Source organism: Bombina bombina, chromosome 1, assembly GCF_027579735.1.
Source record: "Bombina bombina isolate aBomBom1 chromosome 1, aBomBom1.pri, whole genome shotgun sequence".
In the NCBI taxonomy this organism is placed as follows: Eukaryota; Metazoa; Chordata; class Amphibia; order Anura; family Bombinatoridae; genus Bombina; species Bombina bombina.
In genome coordinates, this window is record NC_069499.1 from 44,346,165 (window position 1) to 44,359,417 (window position 13,253).

The window sequence follows — 13,253 nt, forward strand, 5'->3', positions numbered from 1 at the left end:
GTTTTGAATGGGGTAAGCGGTCTTAACATATCCATTTTTGATTTGTGGGTGATAATGTAGGGTCTAGTTTGATGATAAAACAGCCAAGAGTTACATTGAGTTAATCCTTTTTCTATTAATGTCCGTCTTGAGGCTAGGTGTCCCATCTCTACAAGCTCAGGGATAGGGAGGAAATCTAGCATGTCTGGAATGTTAGAGGTACATAAAATTTTTCCATGAGTCTCGATTGGTATTTCTTTGTTGAGAAGAAGGGTAGTCAACAGGGAGTAGGGGGTCAAGATTAAATTATATTTGTTGCGTATAGTCACCCAATTTGACCATATTTCTTTTATAATTGGATATAGAGCGAAGGAGGTCAAAATGAGACTTTTGAGGAGCCCAGGACATCCTCCCAATATGAGGGGTGTTTAACAACTGGGTTTCTAAATAAATATTTCTCTTATAGGTAGACTTTCCTTGTCTGTACCATTCAATGACTCTGTTTAGTGATATCACCCATTTATATAATTGAAGATTAGGGAAAGTTTATGGATGTCAGCTCCAGCGCCTGGAATTGGATGTGCTTGCATTATATATAGAGCTTTTGGTAACAATATCATTTTAAAGGCTGCTATCCTTCCTAACCATGAAATATACTTTGGGAGCCATAAAGAGAATAGAGCACAAAAATCTTCCTGTAGGCGGCCATAATTCAATTAGCATAAATCTTCCATATTAGAGGTAATAAATATTCCTAAGTATTTCAGTGCTTTTTTATGAATCTTAAAGGGGAAATTTAGTTTGAGTATAGTGAGTTCCTCTTTATTTAAAGTGAAGTTCAAGTCCGCCCCTATAGTTAACATTTTTGACATTTATTTTTGAAAATAGTATAATGTTCATTCATCATTTTTCCTAATAGTAATCTTGTCGCTTTAAATTTTAATATATATTTACCTTTGGTATTGCTTCAATTGTCTGCCCGACATTTCTAACTTTTTGATTGACAGTTTTTCCTACAGTCTTCACCTATCCCTTTACTTAACCCGTGGCATCCTGCCCCTTTTTTTGTACGTCATCATCCACTATTGCGCATGCGTATTCAACCGTGTGTCATTCTAATCACAATGCTCGTTCACGCTTAGCGCATGCGTATTCCTGAATGAAATCAAAGACGGACTGAAATTGTAAACGCATGCGCAAATGAAGCCATAATACGCATGCGCATATCGAAGCGCTTGTTGTGCATGCGCTTTGTAGAGACGATTTCAGCTTCTTCTTACGCTACATACGTCATTGCAGCCAAATAAGGAAGTGGACCAGGGGAGGAGTAACAGTGAGAAAAAACGGTATACTTTATATTAAATTTTAATTTGTTTATTACATTTTTTTTTAAAACAAACTTAGCGACTGTGCTATTGAGCTGTTAATGTTTAAAGGGGTGATGAGCAGAGAGGTAAAATTGAACTTCACTTTAAGTTAATAGGGTAGAGTTCAGACTTTAAGTTATTAACTAAAAAATTTGATACTGCACCATAAGATTCTAGTTCAGATTGAACGACATGGAGAGAGTTTAATGGGGACGTCAGAGTCATTAGGATGTCGTCTGCGAACATTGCCAATTTATATACCTGATCTTGTATATTGATTCCTTTTATTTATGGGTTATAGAGATAATACAAATAAAAGCGGGGAGAGTTGGCATCCCTGACGGGTGCCATTACGGATTTCAAATGTTTCTGAGAGGGTACCATTAACCTTGACTTGAGTGGACGGGTTGGAGTAAAGTGATAGAATTTGGTAAATAAATCTGAATTTTAAAAGAGTAGTGTATAGGAAAGTCCAGTCTAATCTATCAAATGCTTTTTCAGCATCGGTTGAGAGATAGATTGAGGGAATTTGGGAGTTTTTGATATAGTCTAAAAGATTTAGCAATTTGCCAATGTTGTCTTTAGCTTCTCTATTGGGAACAAACCCAACCTGGTCGCAATAAACCAGGTATGGCAGTGATTGGTTTATTTTATTAGCTAATATCTTTACATAGAGTTTCAAATAAACATTAAGCAAAGAGATGGGCCTACAATTTGCTGGAACCTCTGGGGGTTTACCTAGCTTTGGGAGCACTGAAATATGTGCTTGTAGCATGGTATCCGGGAATATGTTTGTGTCCGATATGTAATTGAACAGAGTTGAGAGGTGGGGAATAAGTTTTATAATATCGGTTTGAGAAACTGGGGCTTTGTCTGGTTTTATGTCTTTAATGGCTTCTAGGATTCTTTACTTGTGAGTGGAGACTCTAGAGTCTCATCATCCTCTGGCTTTAGTTTAGGTAAGGGGATATTATTTAAATAGGCCTCGCATCTTTTCCTATGTAGGTCTATCGATCTCGTGGGGAATAGATGATACAATTTGTGGCAGAATGATTGGAAAATTTTACCAATAGTTTTTGTGTCTTCTACTTTTGTACCTTGATTTGAGTTGAGAGACTGAATGTAAAATTTTAGCTTTTGTTTTTTAAAGGCAGTGGCTAACATTTTACCTGCTTTATATCCCTTTCTATAACATCTTTGTTTTATAAATAATTGATGTTTTTGAGATTCGATTTGAAGGTGTTTGTTTAATTTATCTCCTTTGTCTTTTAAGCTGTTTAGAAGAGATTGATTGGAAGGGTGTAGTTTTAACATAAAATCTGCTTCAGTTACTTGAGCTAATTTGGTGTAAGTTGTTATAGTTTGTTTGCATTTGTAAGCTTTCATTTTAATAAGTTCCCCAAGAATAAAAGCTTTGTGGTTGGTTTAGTTTCGGGTATATTGTTTATGGTAAAATAGGTGTCTAATTGTTTTATGAGTTTTTCTAGTAATAATGGGTCGGATAACAGAGAATCATCCAATCTCCAGGTAAAAGGTTTTATTCGGATTGAAGGCCAGTGAAGGGTGCATTCAACCATAGAATGTCTGTCCAGGAGGTTTGTTTGATATTAATTTGCTTGATTAAGGATAGGGCAATATGGTCAACTAAAATATAATCTATACTTGAGTATAGTCCCTGGTATGGGGATGTGTGTATCTCCACGCGTCATGAAGGGTAAGGGTTTTGAGGTTTTCTCCAGATTGATTGAAGTGCTTTTTGATTTGTACGGATAAAGGAATTTGAACTATCTACGTTAGGAACCAAAGCAATATTCAAGTCTCCTGCGACTATGAGGGGGCCTTTATATAGATCCATTATTTTATTGGTGATGTGGGAGATAAGATGGTCTTGGCCTAAGTTTGGGGCATATATATTGATTAAGGTAATTGGCTTACCAAACATGAAACCTGTGATACCCAATTACCTTTCCTTCCTTGTCTTTATCTAATTGTAAGAGTTTGAAAGATAAGGATTTATGTTATAGAATGCTTACTCCGTTTGTCTTTTTCCCCCCATTTGTGCTGTGATAATGTTGGGGGCAAAGGGTAGAAAATATTTAGGGATTTTGTTTGCTTTAAAGTGGGTTTCTTGTAGTAATAATATTATTCCCCCTCTTTTACGGAGGTCTTGGATAGCTAGTGCTCTTTTATTAGGACAATTAAATCCCTTTATGTTTTGTGTTAGTATAAGGATATTTTGGGAGTTTAAATGTTTCATCCTATCTGTGAAGTTTTAATATATATATGAGGTGTAGACTTTGCATTGAGAAACAATTGATTTGCAATAACATTTTGTAAGAGATATGCTAATCCTTGGTTAACAGGTATGAACATTACAAACAAAACACATAACTAACTCAAAACTAGCAGTACACAACAGGTGTACAAACATGAGAATATTATAATAATTCTAAAGATGGGGGAATGTTTCCCCTTTGGACAATATAGGTGGCCTAAAGATGAGCTAACATATATAAGCAGGTTACATCAATCTAAAATCAAGATTTATATTTCAGTTCGTTGAGGCATACATATGAATAAGATATGTGCAATATATGGCCTCTGAAAAGAAAATTCATGGCTATTCTTCAATTTAGGTAAACAGGAAGGTATTGAGAAACACCAAAATCTATTAAACAGTTATCTTGAAAGTTTTGTCATTTTAAAATGTTTTCACAATTTAATCTATATAAGAGACAGAAGCCATATTGTGTTTGTTACCGTCCTTCAATTCCAGGGCCTTTTGCCTTGGGTTCCATCTAATGGGATTTCCTTGTGGGTGCTTTTTGCCATTCAGATCTCTGAGGAAGAGGAGGTGGACATGTTCTCTCTTTGTTTGTAGAAGCCGGGGTGTAATCTTGAGGAGATGGAGGTATTATCTCCAAGTCTTTGCAGATCTGGCCGAAGTCTTCTTGTGTGTTACACATTAATCGTCTGCCTTTTCACAAGATTTGCAGGGTAAAGGGATGACCCCATCTATAGGGGATGTTATGTTGGTGTAGTTTAGTTGTGGACGAAAGGCCCTTCTTTTTTGTATGTTCCTCTGTGTTGAGTCCTCAAAGAGTTGCAGGGAGTCGGATTTAAATTGTATCGGGTGCTTCTGTCTGCCTTTTTTCATTATACTTTCTATGATTGGAAAACTGGCGATACTGACTATGATGTCTCTCGGTGGATGATCGCCTAGCGGCTTGGCACGTAGTGCCCTGTGGAATCTGTCTAAGGCAATGGTTACTTCTTCATCTTCATCCATTAGGAAAGAATACAGTCCCTGTAACTAGTGCGCCAATTCGGTGGGTGCTACTGTCTCTGGGACTCCTCTTATTCTAATGTTATTGGGACGACTTCTGTTCTCCAGGTCGTCGATTTTATTTTACATCTGTATAATTGTCTCCTCTTGTTGGGACATGCGAGTGTTGAAAAAAGTCAAGTTAGAATTGAAAAGGTCCAAATTCCCTTCCAATTTCTGCACTCTTTGGCCAACATCGGAGAGTTTTTTTTTTTTTAATTTTCGAGATTTCTTCCTGGATGCATTGTTTGACTTGAAAGATAAGAGTTGAGAAGTCTTTTTTAGATGGCAAGGAGTCTAATAGAGTCCTAGGAATGAATATTGCTGTATCAAGGGATTTTTCCTCAGATTCTGAGGATGGTGAAGAAGCTCTGGAACGTGTATCTGGAGGTTTTTTTTGTACCTTTAAGGGTGTATCCAGATTCTTAAAAAAGTTGTTCACTGACAATGTTGAGGGTGTTTCCTCACTGGCTTATCAGCCTTGCTGCCTTTTTTAGGAGACATATTTGTGTTATGTGACCCAGGGATTTGATAGATGGGTGCTTAATAAATGAGTCTCTATGATTTTGGGACCTTTCCCAGAAAGGTTCTATTGCGTGGTCACTATATGTATATGCAAAGCTATTTAACCAGCAGTTAGTAACTTCTGCTCTGTTTCAGCTGTAAGTTATGTTGGGGAAGGATTTTCTGATTGCCTTTATAGGATTGAAAAAACAGTGACTAATACCCTAGATCAACACTTCAAGGCAAATATATTAGCATGATAGGATTTTTCAACTCCTATAAATTTCCTCAGATTATACCGTATGTCCTGAAGACAGTAGTTAAGTCCAAGGCTGTATCTCATTTAAAATCCTTCAGTTCCTATGATGTCAAATTCCGCTACTCTGCCCAGCAGGCCCCCACTGTTTGTTTATGGTGGTTATGAGGATAGAAAGTGCTTGCAAGTAACAGCCTTGTGTAACACACTGAATGTTATAATAGATATCGGAGCCTTTAAATTTCGCTAAGGTAAGATATAGCACTGATCATAGTCCTGTATACGTATTCCTGCTCTAATTGAACATGTTAGTGGCCTAGTAAGCCTAATAGGACTCAGGGTTCCGGTGTACTTAAAGCAGTAGTTTTATTCCCCCTGTACCTGTATCCTTGCCCAAAAGGCTATCAAGGAGCCCGCTGTGTGTCGGGGTTGCCTACAGGTTTCATGAGGTTTAGGGTTCTTTGATCTGCAACAAGCAGGGACTGCAAAGCGGTGCTGCACAGTGTCTGTCCGGAAAATCACATTTTGCCCGTTGAGGAGCCTGGAGCTCACCAGAGTGCAGCCATCTCCACTGAGCCCTGGCTCCGCCCCCCCCCAATATGGGTGTTTTATTGCAAGATTATGATATTCACAATAAAAATATGGAAAAAAATAACATTTCTTAATTGTTCCCACTTAGATTTTATTCATATTAGATTATAGTACACATAAGTACTTGATGTCAAAGGAAAGCTGTATTTCTCCTCTAAAAAACGATATATAATACATGTGGGAGCACTTAATGTGAAAGAGGTAAATTATGGTTGAACAAACATATAGCTGAAATTCTAGGTTTTGTTTATGTTAAGATCTTGGAAAATTAAAGGGTTAAACAGACTTAGCCATTTATTAATATAATGCCAAAATTCAAATTGCAGAAATGTCTTTGGATAATACTGTAATGCTGTAACTTAGTTAATGAAAAATATTATACATATAAAAGAGCAGCAATTAAAAATTAGGAAATAAACATGGCGAGTATGGAGTAATAAAATGGGAGACACATGAACCCACTGACACAGGAAGAGTGAATCAGGAACCCACTGACACAGGGAGAGTGAAGGAGGAACCCACTGACACAGGGAGAGTGAAGGAGGAACCCACTGACACAGGAAGAGTGAAGCAGGAACCCACTGACACAGGAAGAGTGAAGGAGGAACCCACTGACACAGGAAGAGTGAAGGAGGAACCCACTGACACAGGAAGAGTAAAGTAGGAACCCACTGACACAGGAAGAGTGAAGCAGGAACCCACTGACACAGGGAGAATGAAGCAGGAACCGACTGACACAGGGAGAGTAAAGCAGGAACCGACTGACACAGGGAGAGTGAAGCAGGAACCGACTGACACAGGGAGAGTGAAGCAGGAACCGACTGACACAGGGAGAGTGAAGCAGGAACCGACTGACACAGGGAGAGTGAAGCAGGAACCCACTGACACAGGGAGAGTGAAGCAGGAACCGACTGACACAGGGAGAGTGAAGCAGGAACCGACTGACACAGGGAGAGTGAAGCAGGAACCGACTGACACAGGGAGAGTGAAGCAGGAACCCACTGGCACAGGGAGAGTCAGCAGGAACCCACTGGCACAGGGAGAGTCAGCAGGAACCCACTGGCACAGGGAGAGTCAGCAGAAACCCACTGACACAGGGAGAGTCAGCAGGAACTCAGTGACACAGGGAGAGTCAGCAGGAACCACTGACACAGGGAGAGTCAGCAGGAACCCACTGACACAGGGAGAGTCAGCAGGAACCCACTGACACAGGGAGAGTGAAGCAGGAACCCACTGACACAGGGAGAGTGAAGAAGGAACCCACTGACACAGGGAGAGTGAATCAGGAACCCACTGACACAGGGAGAGTCAGCAGGAACCCACTGACACAGGGACAGTGAAGCAGGAACCCACTGACACAGGGACAGTGAAGCAGGAACCCACTGACACAGGGACAGTGAAGCAGGAACCCACTGACACAGGGACAGTGAAGCAGGAACCCACTGACACAGGGAGAGTGAATCAGGAACCCACTGACACAGGGAGAGTGAAGAAGGAACCCACTGACACAGGGAGAGTGAATCAGGAACCCACTGACACAGGGAGAGTGAAGCAGGAACCCACTGACACAGGGAGAGTGAAGCAGGAACCCACTGACACATGGAGAGTGAAGCAGGAACCCCACTGACACAGGGAGAGTGAAGCAGGAACCCACTGACACAGGAAGAGTGAAGCAGGAACCCACTGACACAGGGAGAGTGAAGCAGGAACTGACTGACACAGAGAGAGTGAAGAAGGAACCCACTGACACAGGGAGAGTGAAGCAGGAACCGACTGACACAGGAAGAGTGAAGCAGGAACCGACTGACACAGGAAGAGTGAAGCAGGAACCCACTGACACAGGAAGAGTAAAGCAGGAACCGACTGACACAGGAAGAGTGAAGCAGGAACCCACTGACACAGGAAGAGTGAAGCAGGAACCCACTGACACAGGGAGAGTGAAGCAGGAACCCACTGACACAGGGAGAGTGAAGCAGGAACGCACTGACACAGGGAGAGTGAAGCAGGAACCCACTGACACAGGGAGAGTGAAGAAGGTACGCACTGACACAGGGAGAGTGAAGCAGGAACCGACTGACACAGGGAGAGTGAAGCAGGAACCGACTGACACAGGAAGAGTGAAGCAGGAACCCACTGACACAGGGAGAGTGAAGCAGGAACCCACTGACACAGAGAGAGTGAAGAAGGAACCCACTGACACAGGGAGAGTGAAGCAGGAACCCACTGACACAGGAAGAGTGAAGCAGGAACCCACTGACACAGGAAGAGTGAAGCAGGAACCCACTGACACAGGGAGAGTGAAGCAGGAACCCACTGACACAGGGAGAGTGAAGCAGGAACCCACTGACACAGGGAGAGTGAAGCAGGAACCCACTGACACAGGGAGAGTCAGCAGGAACCCACTGACACAGGGAGAGTCAGCAGGAACCCACTGACACAGGGAGAGTCAGCAGGAACCCACTGACACAGGGAGAGTCAGCAGGAACCCACTGACACAGGGAGAGTCAGCAGGAACCCACTGACACAGGGAGAGTCAGCAGGAACCACTGACACAGGGAGAGTCAGCAGGAACCCACTGACACAGGGAGAGTCAGCAGGAACCACTGACACAGGGAGAGTCAGCAGGAACCCACTGACACAGGGAGAGTCAGCAGAAACCCACTGACACAGGGAGAGTCAGCAGGAACCCACTGACACAGGGAGAGTCAGCAGGAACCCACTGACACAGGGAGAGTCAGCAGGAACCCACTGACACAGGGAGAGTCAGCAGGAACCCACTGACACAGGGAGAGTCAGCAGGAACCCACTGACACAGGGAGAGTCAGCAGGAACCCACTGACACAGGGAGAGTCAGCAGGAACCCACTGACACAGGGAGAGTCAGCAGGAACCACTGACACAGGGAGAGTCAGCAGGAACCCACTGACACAGGGAGAGTCAGCAGGAACCACTGACACAGGGAGAGTCAGCAGGAACCCACTGACACAGGGAGAGTCAGCAGAAACCCACTGACACAGGGAGAGTCAGCAGGAACCCACTGACACAGGGAGAGTCAGCAGGAACCCACTGACACAGGGAGAGTCAGCAGGAACCCACTGACACAGGGAGAGTCAGCAGGAACCCACTGACACAGGGAGAGTCAGCAGGAACCCACTGACACAGGGAGAGTGAGGATGTGACTGATCCAGCAAGCAGGTGAGTAACAGGGAGATTCAGTGGGTGTGGGGATTAAACAGAGTAAACTTCTAGACATCAGCAAGTTTGGGTAAGAGTACAAGGCATAAGGGGAGAGAGGAAAGGAGGAGCCTACATAGAGAGTCCTGCACATGATCAGCATGTGGGTGTGGCACGCACATAACTACAAACAAATACACAGATAACTGCCAATGAACTGAATTTAATGTTAAATCTTTTTTTGTTAGAAAGTCTGAACACACAGCAGTAGCGCTTAAAAGATTAAAGCCCCTTACCTGTTGAAAAAAGGGATTTGAGCTTCACAATAATCAAATCCATTCTTTACACTTTCATGAAGTTTTAATTTTACGGATAACTGTAAATTTTGTCCGTCTTCCACCAACTGATAAGCCCCCATAATAGGTGGCACAGGAATCTAAAAAGCATATTAAAGGGACATGAGAGTCAAAATGAAAAAACATTTTAAGAGACTTTTTAATTTTAAGAGACAATTTACTTCTTTTACCAAATTAATGTGGCAATCTTTGTTGAAAAGCATGATCGGTGGCTATATACATATGCCTATTGTTATTGGCTCAGCAAATGCAATCAGCTAGCTCCTAGCAGTGACTGCAAAACAAAAAGCAAGAAGGTGCTCCTGTGGCCCAATATCACTAATCCACTCAGCTGACTTTAACTATGTGTTTAACCTTTTTTTGTGGCTTAAACAAATAAGTCTCTGCAAGCAACAGTGCAATACTAAAATGCTCTAACCTGTTATAGCATTTTTATGTTCCGTTAAAATATGGCTGGAACACAGTCACCCCCTTGGGTGCCAATGCAATATGTTGCGAGCTTCTCTAGCAGGCAAGGGGTTAAACGTATGATAAAGGGACATAAAGAAACAATAAATGAAAATGATCTAATAATATAACATTTATTTTTGCATTGTTGCATGCAGAGAAATATGAATTTAATCTCCATAAAAGGGTTTAAACACACAGGTAAAGTCAGCTCCAGAACAATAATGCACTACTGGTCCGGAGCTTAACACAGCTTCTACTCCAATCGGGGGTATCAGCTCAGGATCGGCCATGTATTACACAGTGCTATAAAAACAAATAAAAAATGCTCTGGCACTTTACAGTATTAGAATATTTTTCCTTTATGAATTTCTAAAAAAAAAAAAAAAAAAAAAAAAAAGAGTGTTTTAAAGCATTTGTTTTACCTGTGATGTGTAATAACATAAGTGGAACAAATCTAGAGGAGGTATAAAAGGAAATTTGTAGGGTCCACTGAAGGCGGAATCCTCTGTAGCTGCCACACTGCTTGAGATTAGCATGGAAGAATCAACTGATGTCACGCAGGGATGGGCCAAGATGTCTTGAAGCGGAGAGCCGTTTGCAGGAAGATTCAAGCTGACGATCACATTTGGCGTGATTGCTTCCAAATTGCACTTCAGCAAGGAAAAGAAAAAAACGATGACGTTAATTAGATCTGGTTAAATGCTCAAATAAAGCTTTTTATCCACATGTCCACTCGCCCAACACAATCTTCAAATGACCCCCTGCGGAATTTGTGCATTAAATCAATCAAGTGTACTTTTTGCATAATAATAATAATTTACATAGGTCCGTACACGCTAATAAGTCCTTGAGCCACTTTAGGTTGACTGCAATCAAAGAGTTATTATTTTAGGTTCTGCTGAATAAGTTGGGCCCTGGGAGCTAATGTCGCTTATAAAAAGATAAACAAAAGAGAAAACGGCAGGACAGGAGTTGGAAGGATTCTGGCTTGCGCTACATTCTGCAGCGACCACCTGCATAAACATCTGCCTGTCCTTCACTAACACAGCTCGTTAATAAATTGTATGAGCAAACTGTGTACAAACGTTAACCGTTACCTCAAAGGCTTCCTGGCAGATAGACAAACTGTACTCAAAACATTTGGAAAACTATTACTTTTCTTTCGTTAATCTGTTCAGTTATTTTGTAGAAACTATTCCCAACGGTTTTTTTTAGAGAGGGCAAAAATGACTGGCTTATTGTGAGACAGACAAATTTGCATCTAGTGGCAGATCTCAAGCGTACCAAATTAAATTTTAAAAAAAATGTATGTGCTTGTCTTTTATGCAGACTAAATGTATCAGCAATTATACATTAAGTAGGTTATTTTTTTAAAGCAACAAGAAATAGTTATTATTTACTTTTTAGGCACTAAAATAAAAGCTTATTTTTAGGCAGCATATATTTGTTTGGCTTAAAAAAAGAGAGTTAATTAAATACAGAGTATGTATATTTAATGCAGCAAACAAGGCAGAGCAGAGCTCTATTTTCAATTTAACAACTTGTTTCTATATATGTCTACCTAATCAGGTTCTAATAGTGGTATTATGTGCATTAATTATAACAGTGATTTGGATGCCAAACTGTGCGCATTAAGAAAGGTGTATGTGTTACAGATCTTTTGATTATTTATACAAATATGTATTTCTCTTCTGCTTAATACAAACTGTTTAATGACATGAAAGCAGACATGGGAAGAGATGTTCAAACCCACAATAATGTTATAATCCACTCAAAACAACATTCTTTATAATGCACAAAATATTAGTTTTTGCACAAATATTTAGTTATCTGAAATAGTTTTTTTTTTCCAACCTAGCACAAGCACGTCCTTGTGAGCACTGGTCCACCTGTCTCACTATGGGGGTTTCACATTTTCACTCCTATGAAAGCAAAATGCCAAATACAGCACTATAATTTATGAAAAGCTTGTTAAATTAACGGAAACACTGTCCACTACCAGGGGTGTCCAACCTTTTCACAAGGGGCCATTTCCATTTGGAGGTGGAAATGTCAGTGTTAATTATCAAAACACTGTGTGAATATGTAAATATATGTAATACATGCACTCAAAAAAATGTGCACACATATATTCTAACAGGGATTAAATATGATTTGAATCTAGGAAGCAGTCCAAGCAGTGTATTGATTCATAGTGTAATTATAAAATGTAAACTATAAATTCTTATTTAATAATATGCCCAATGTATGTATTCTTAAAGGGGGCCATAAAATAAAATTTAAACTTTCATGATTCCGATAGGGCATGCAATTTTAAACAACTTTCCATGTACATATATTATCTAATTTACTTTGTTCTCTTGATATCCTTTGTTGAAAAACATAACTAGGTAGGTAGGTTTAGGAACAGAGATACACTACTGGGCGCTAGCTGCTGATTGGTGGCTGCATATATATGCCTCTTCTCATTGGCTCACCAAATGAGTTTAGCTAGCTCCCAGTTTTGCATTGTTGCTCCTTTAACAAAGAATGCCAAGAGACTAAAACAAAATAGTAATAGAAGTAAATTGGAAAGTTATTTCAAATTGTACAATCTATGTGAATCATGAAACAAATTGTGGGTTTCATGATCCTTTAAATAAGTTTGTTTTATAAAAAAAAGTAATATTTAGCTGTGATAGAAAACAACCCCTTGAGCCATTTAAACACCAGCAACAGATTGTAGACCAGATTCTATCCCTGACACCCTGTTTATATGAGCTACAAGCCTATAACAAACTCGGTGCATATACATATGCCATCTACCACTTTATGGAAGCTAACAGCTAATCTCACACCCCTCTCCTTCCCTTCCTTACCAGCACAATTTGCTTCCACACGAGGACTGGGTAGAATGATCGGTCTGCCTCATTGTCTTAGTACACGGCAGCCAGGCTGTTTGTTGGATGTATTCTGTATGAATATTCTATCTGACAAATAATTTAAACCCCTGGTCTACAAGGTACCGAAGAAAATCTAATATTTGCAAAAAGTATTCATGAAAAACATGGTGTATTTTGCAATGTGTTAACCCTTTCACTGCTAAGCCATTTTCACACCCCAGTGCTAAGCCAATTTTGAGCTTTGTTTTGCTTCCTATATTTAAACGCTATTGTAAATCAAATTTCTGTGAACCCCACAAATTATATATATATATTTTTTTTTTAGCAGGTCCAGCATATACCATTATTATATTCCTATTTCATGGTATGC

At 40.5% G+C, this 13,253-nt stretch overlaps 1 protein-coding gene across 2 annotated transcripts in view; it reads right to left on the reverse strand.

The window, feature by feature from the left end:
• The window catches only part of AP5M1 (adaptor related protein complex 5 subunit mu 1), a 77,496-nt gene that overhangs the window by 28,753 nt on the left and 35,490 nt on the right, over positions 1-13,253 (reverse strand). For both annotated transcript variants that reach the window (XM_053697330.1, XM_053697328.1), the window contains exons 4-5: positions 10,424-10,651; positions 9,492-9,631 (exon numbers count right to left, since the gene is read on the reverse strand). In XM_053697330.1, coding sequence (XP_053553305.1) covers positions 9,492-9,631; positions 10,424-10,651 — 368 coding nt within the window. The remainder of the gene's footprint in view (positions 1-9,491; positions 9,632-10,423; positions 10,652-13,253) is intronic.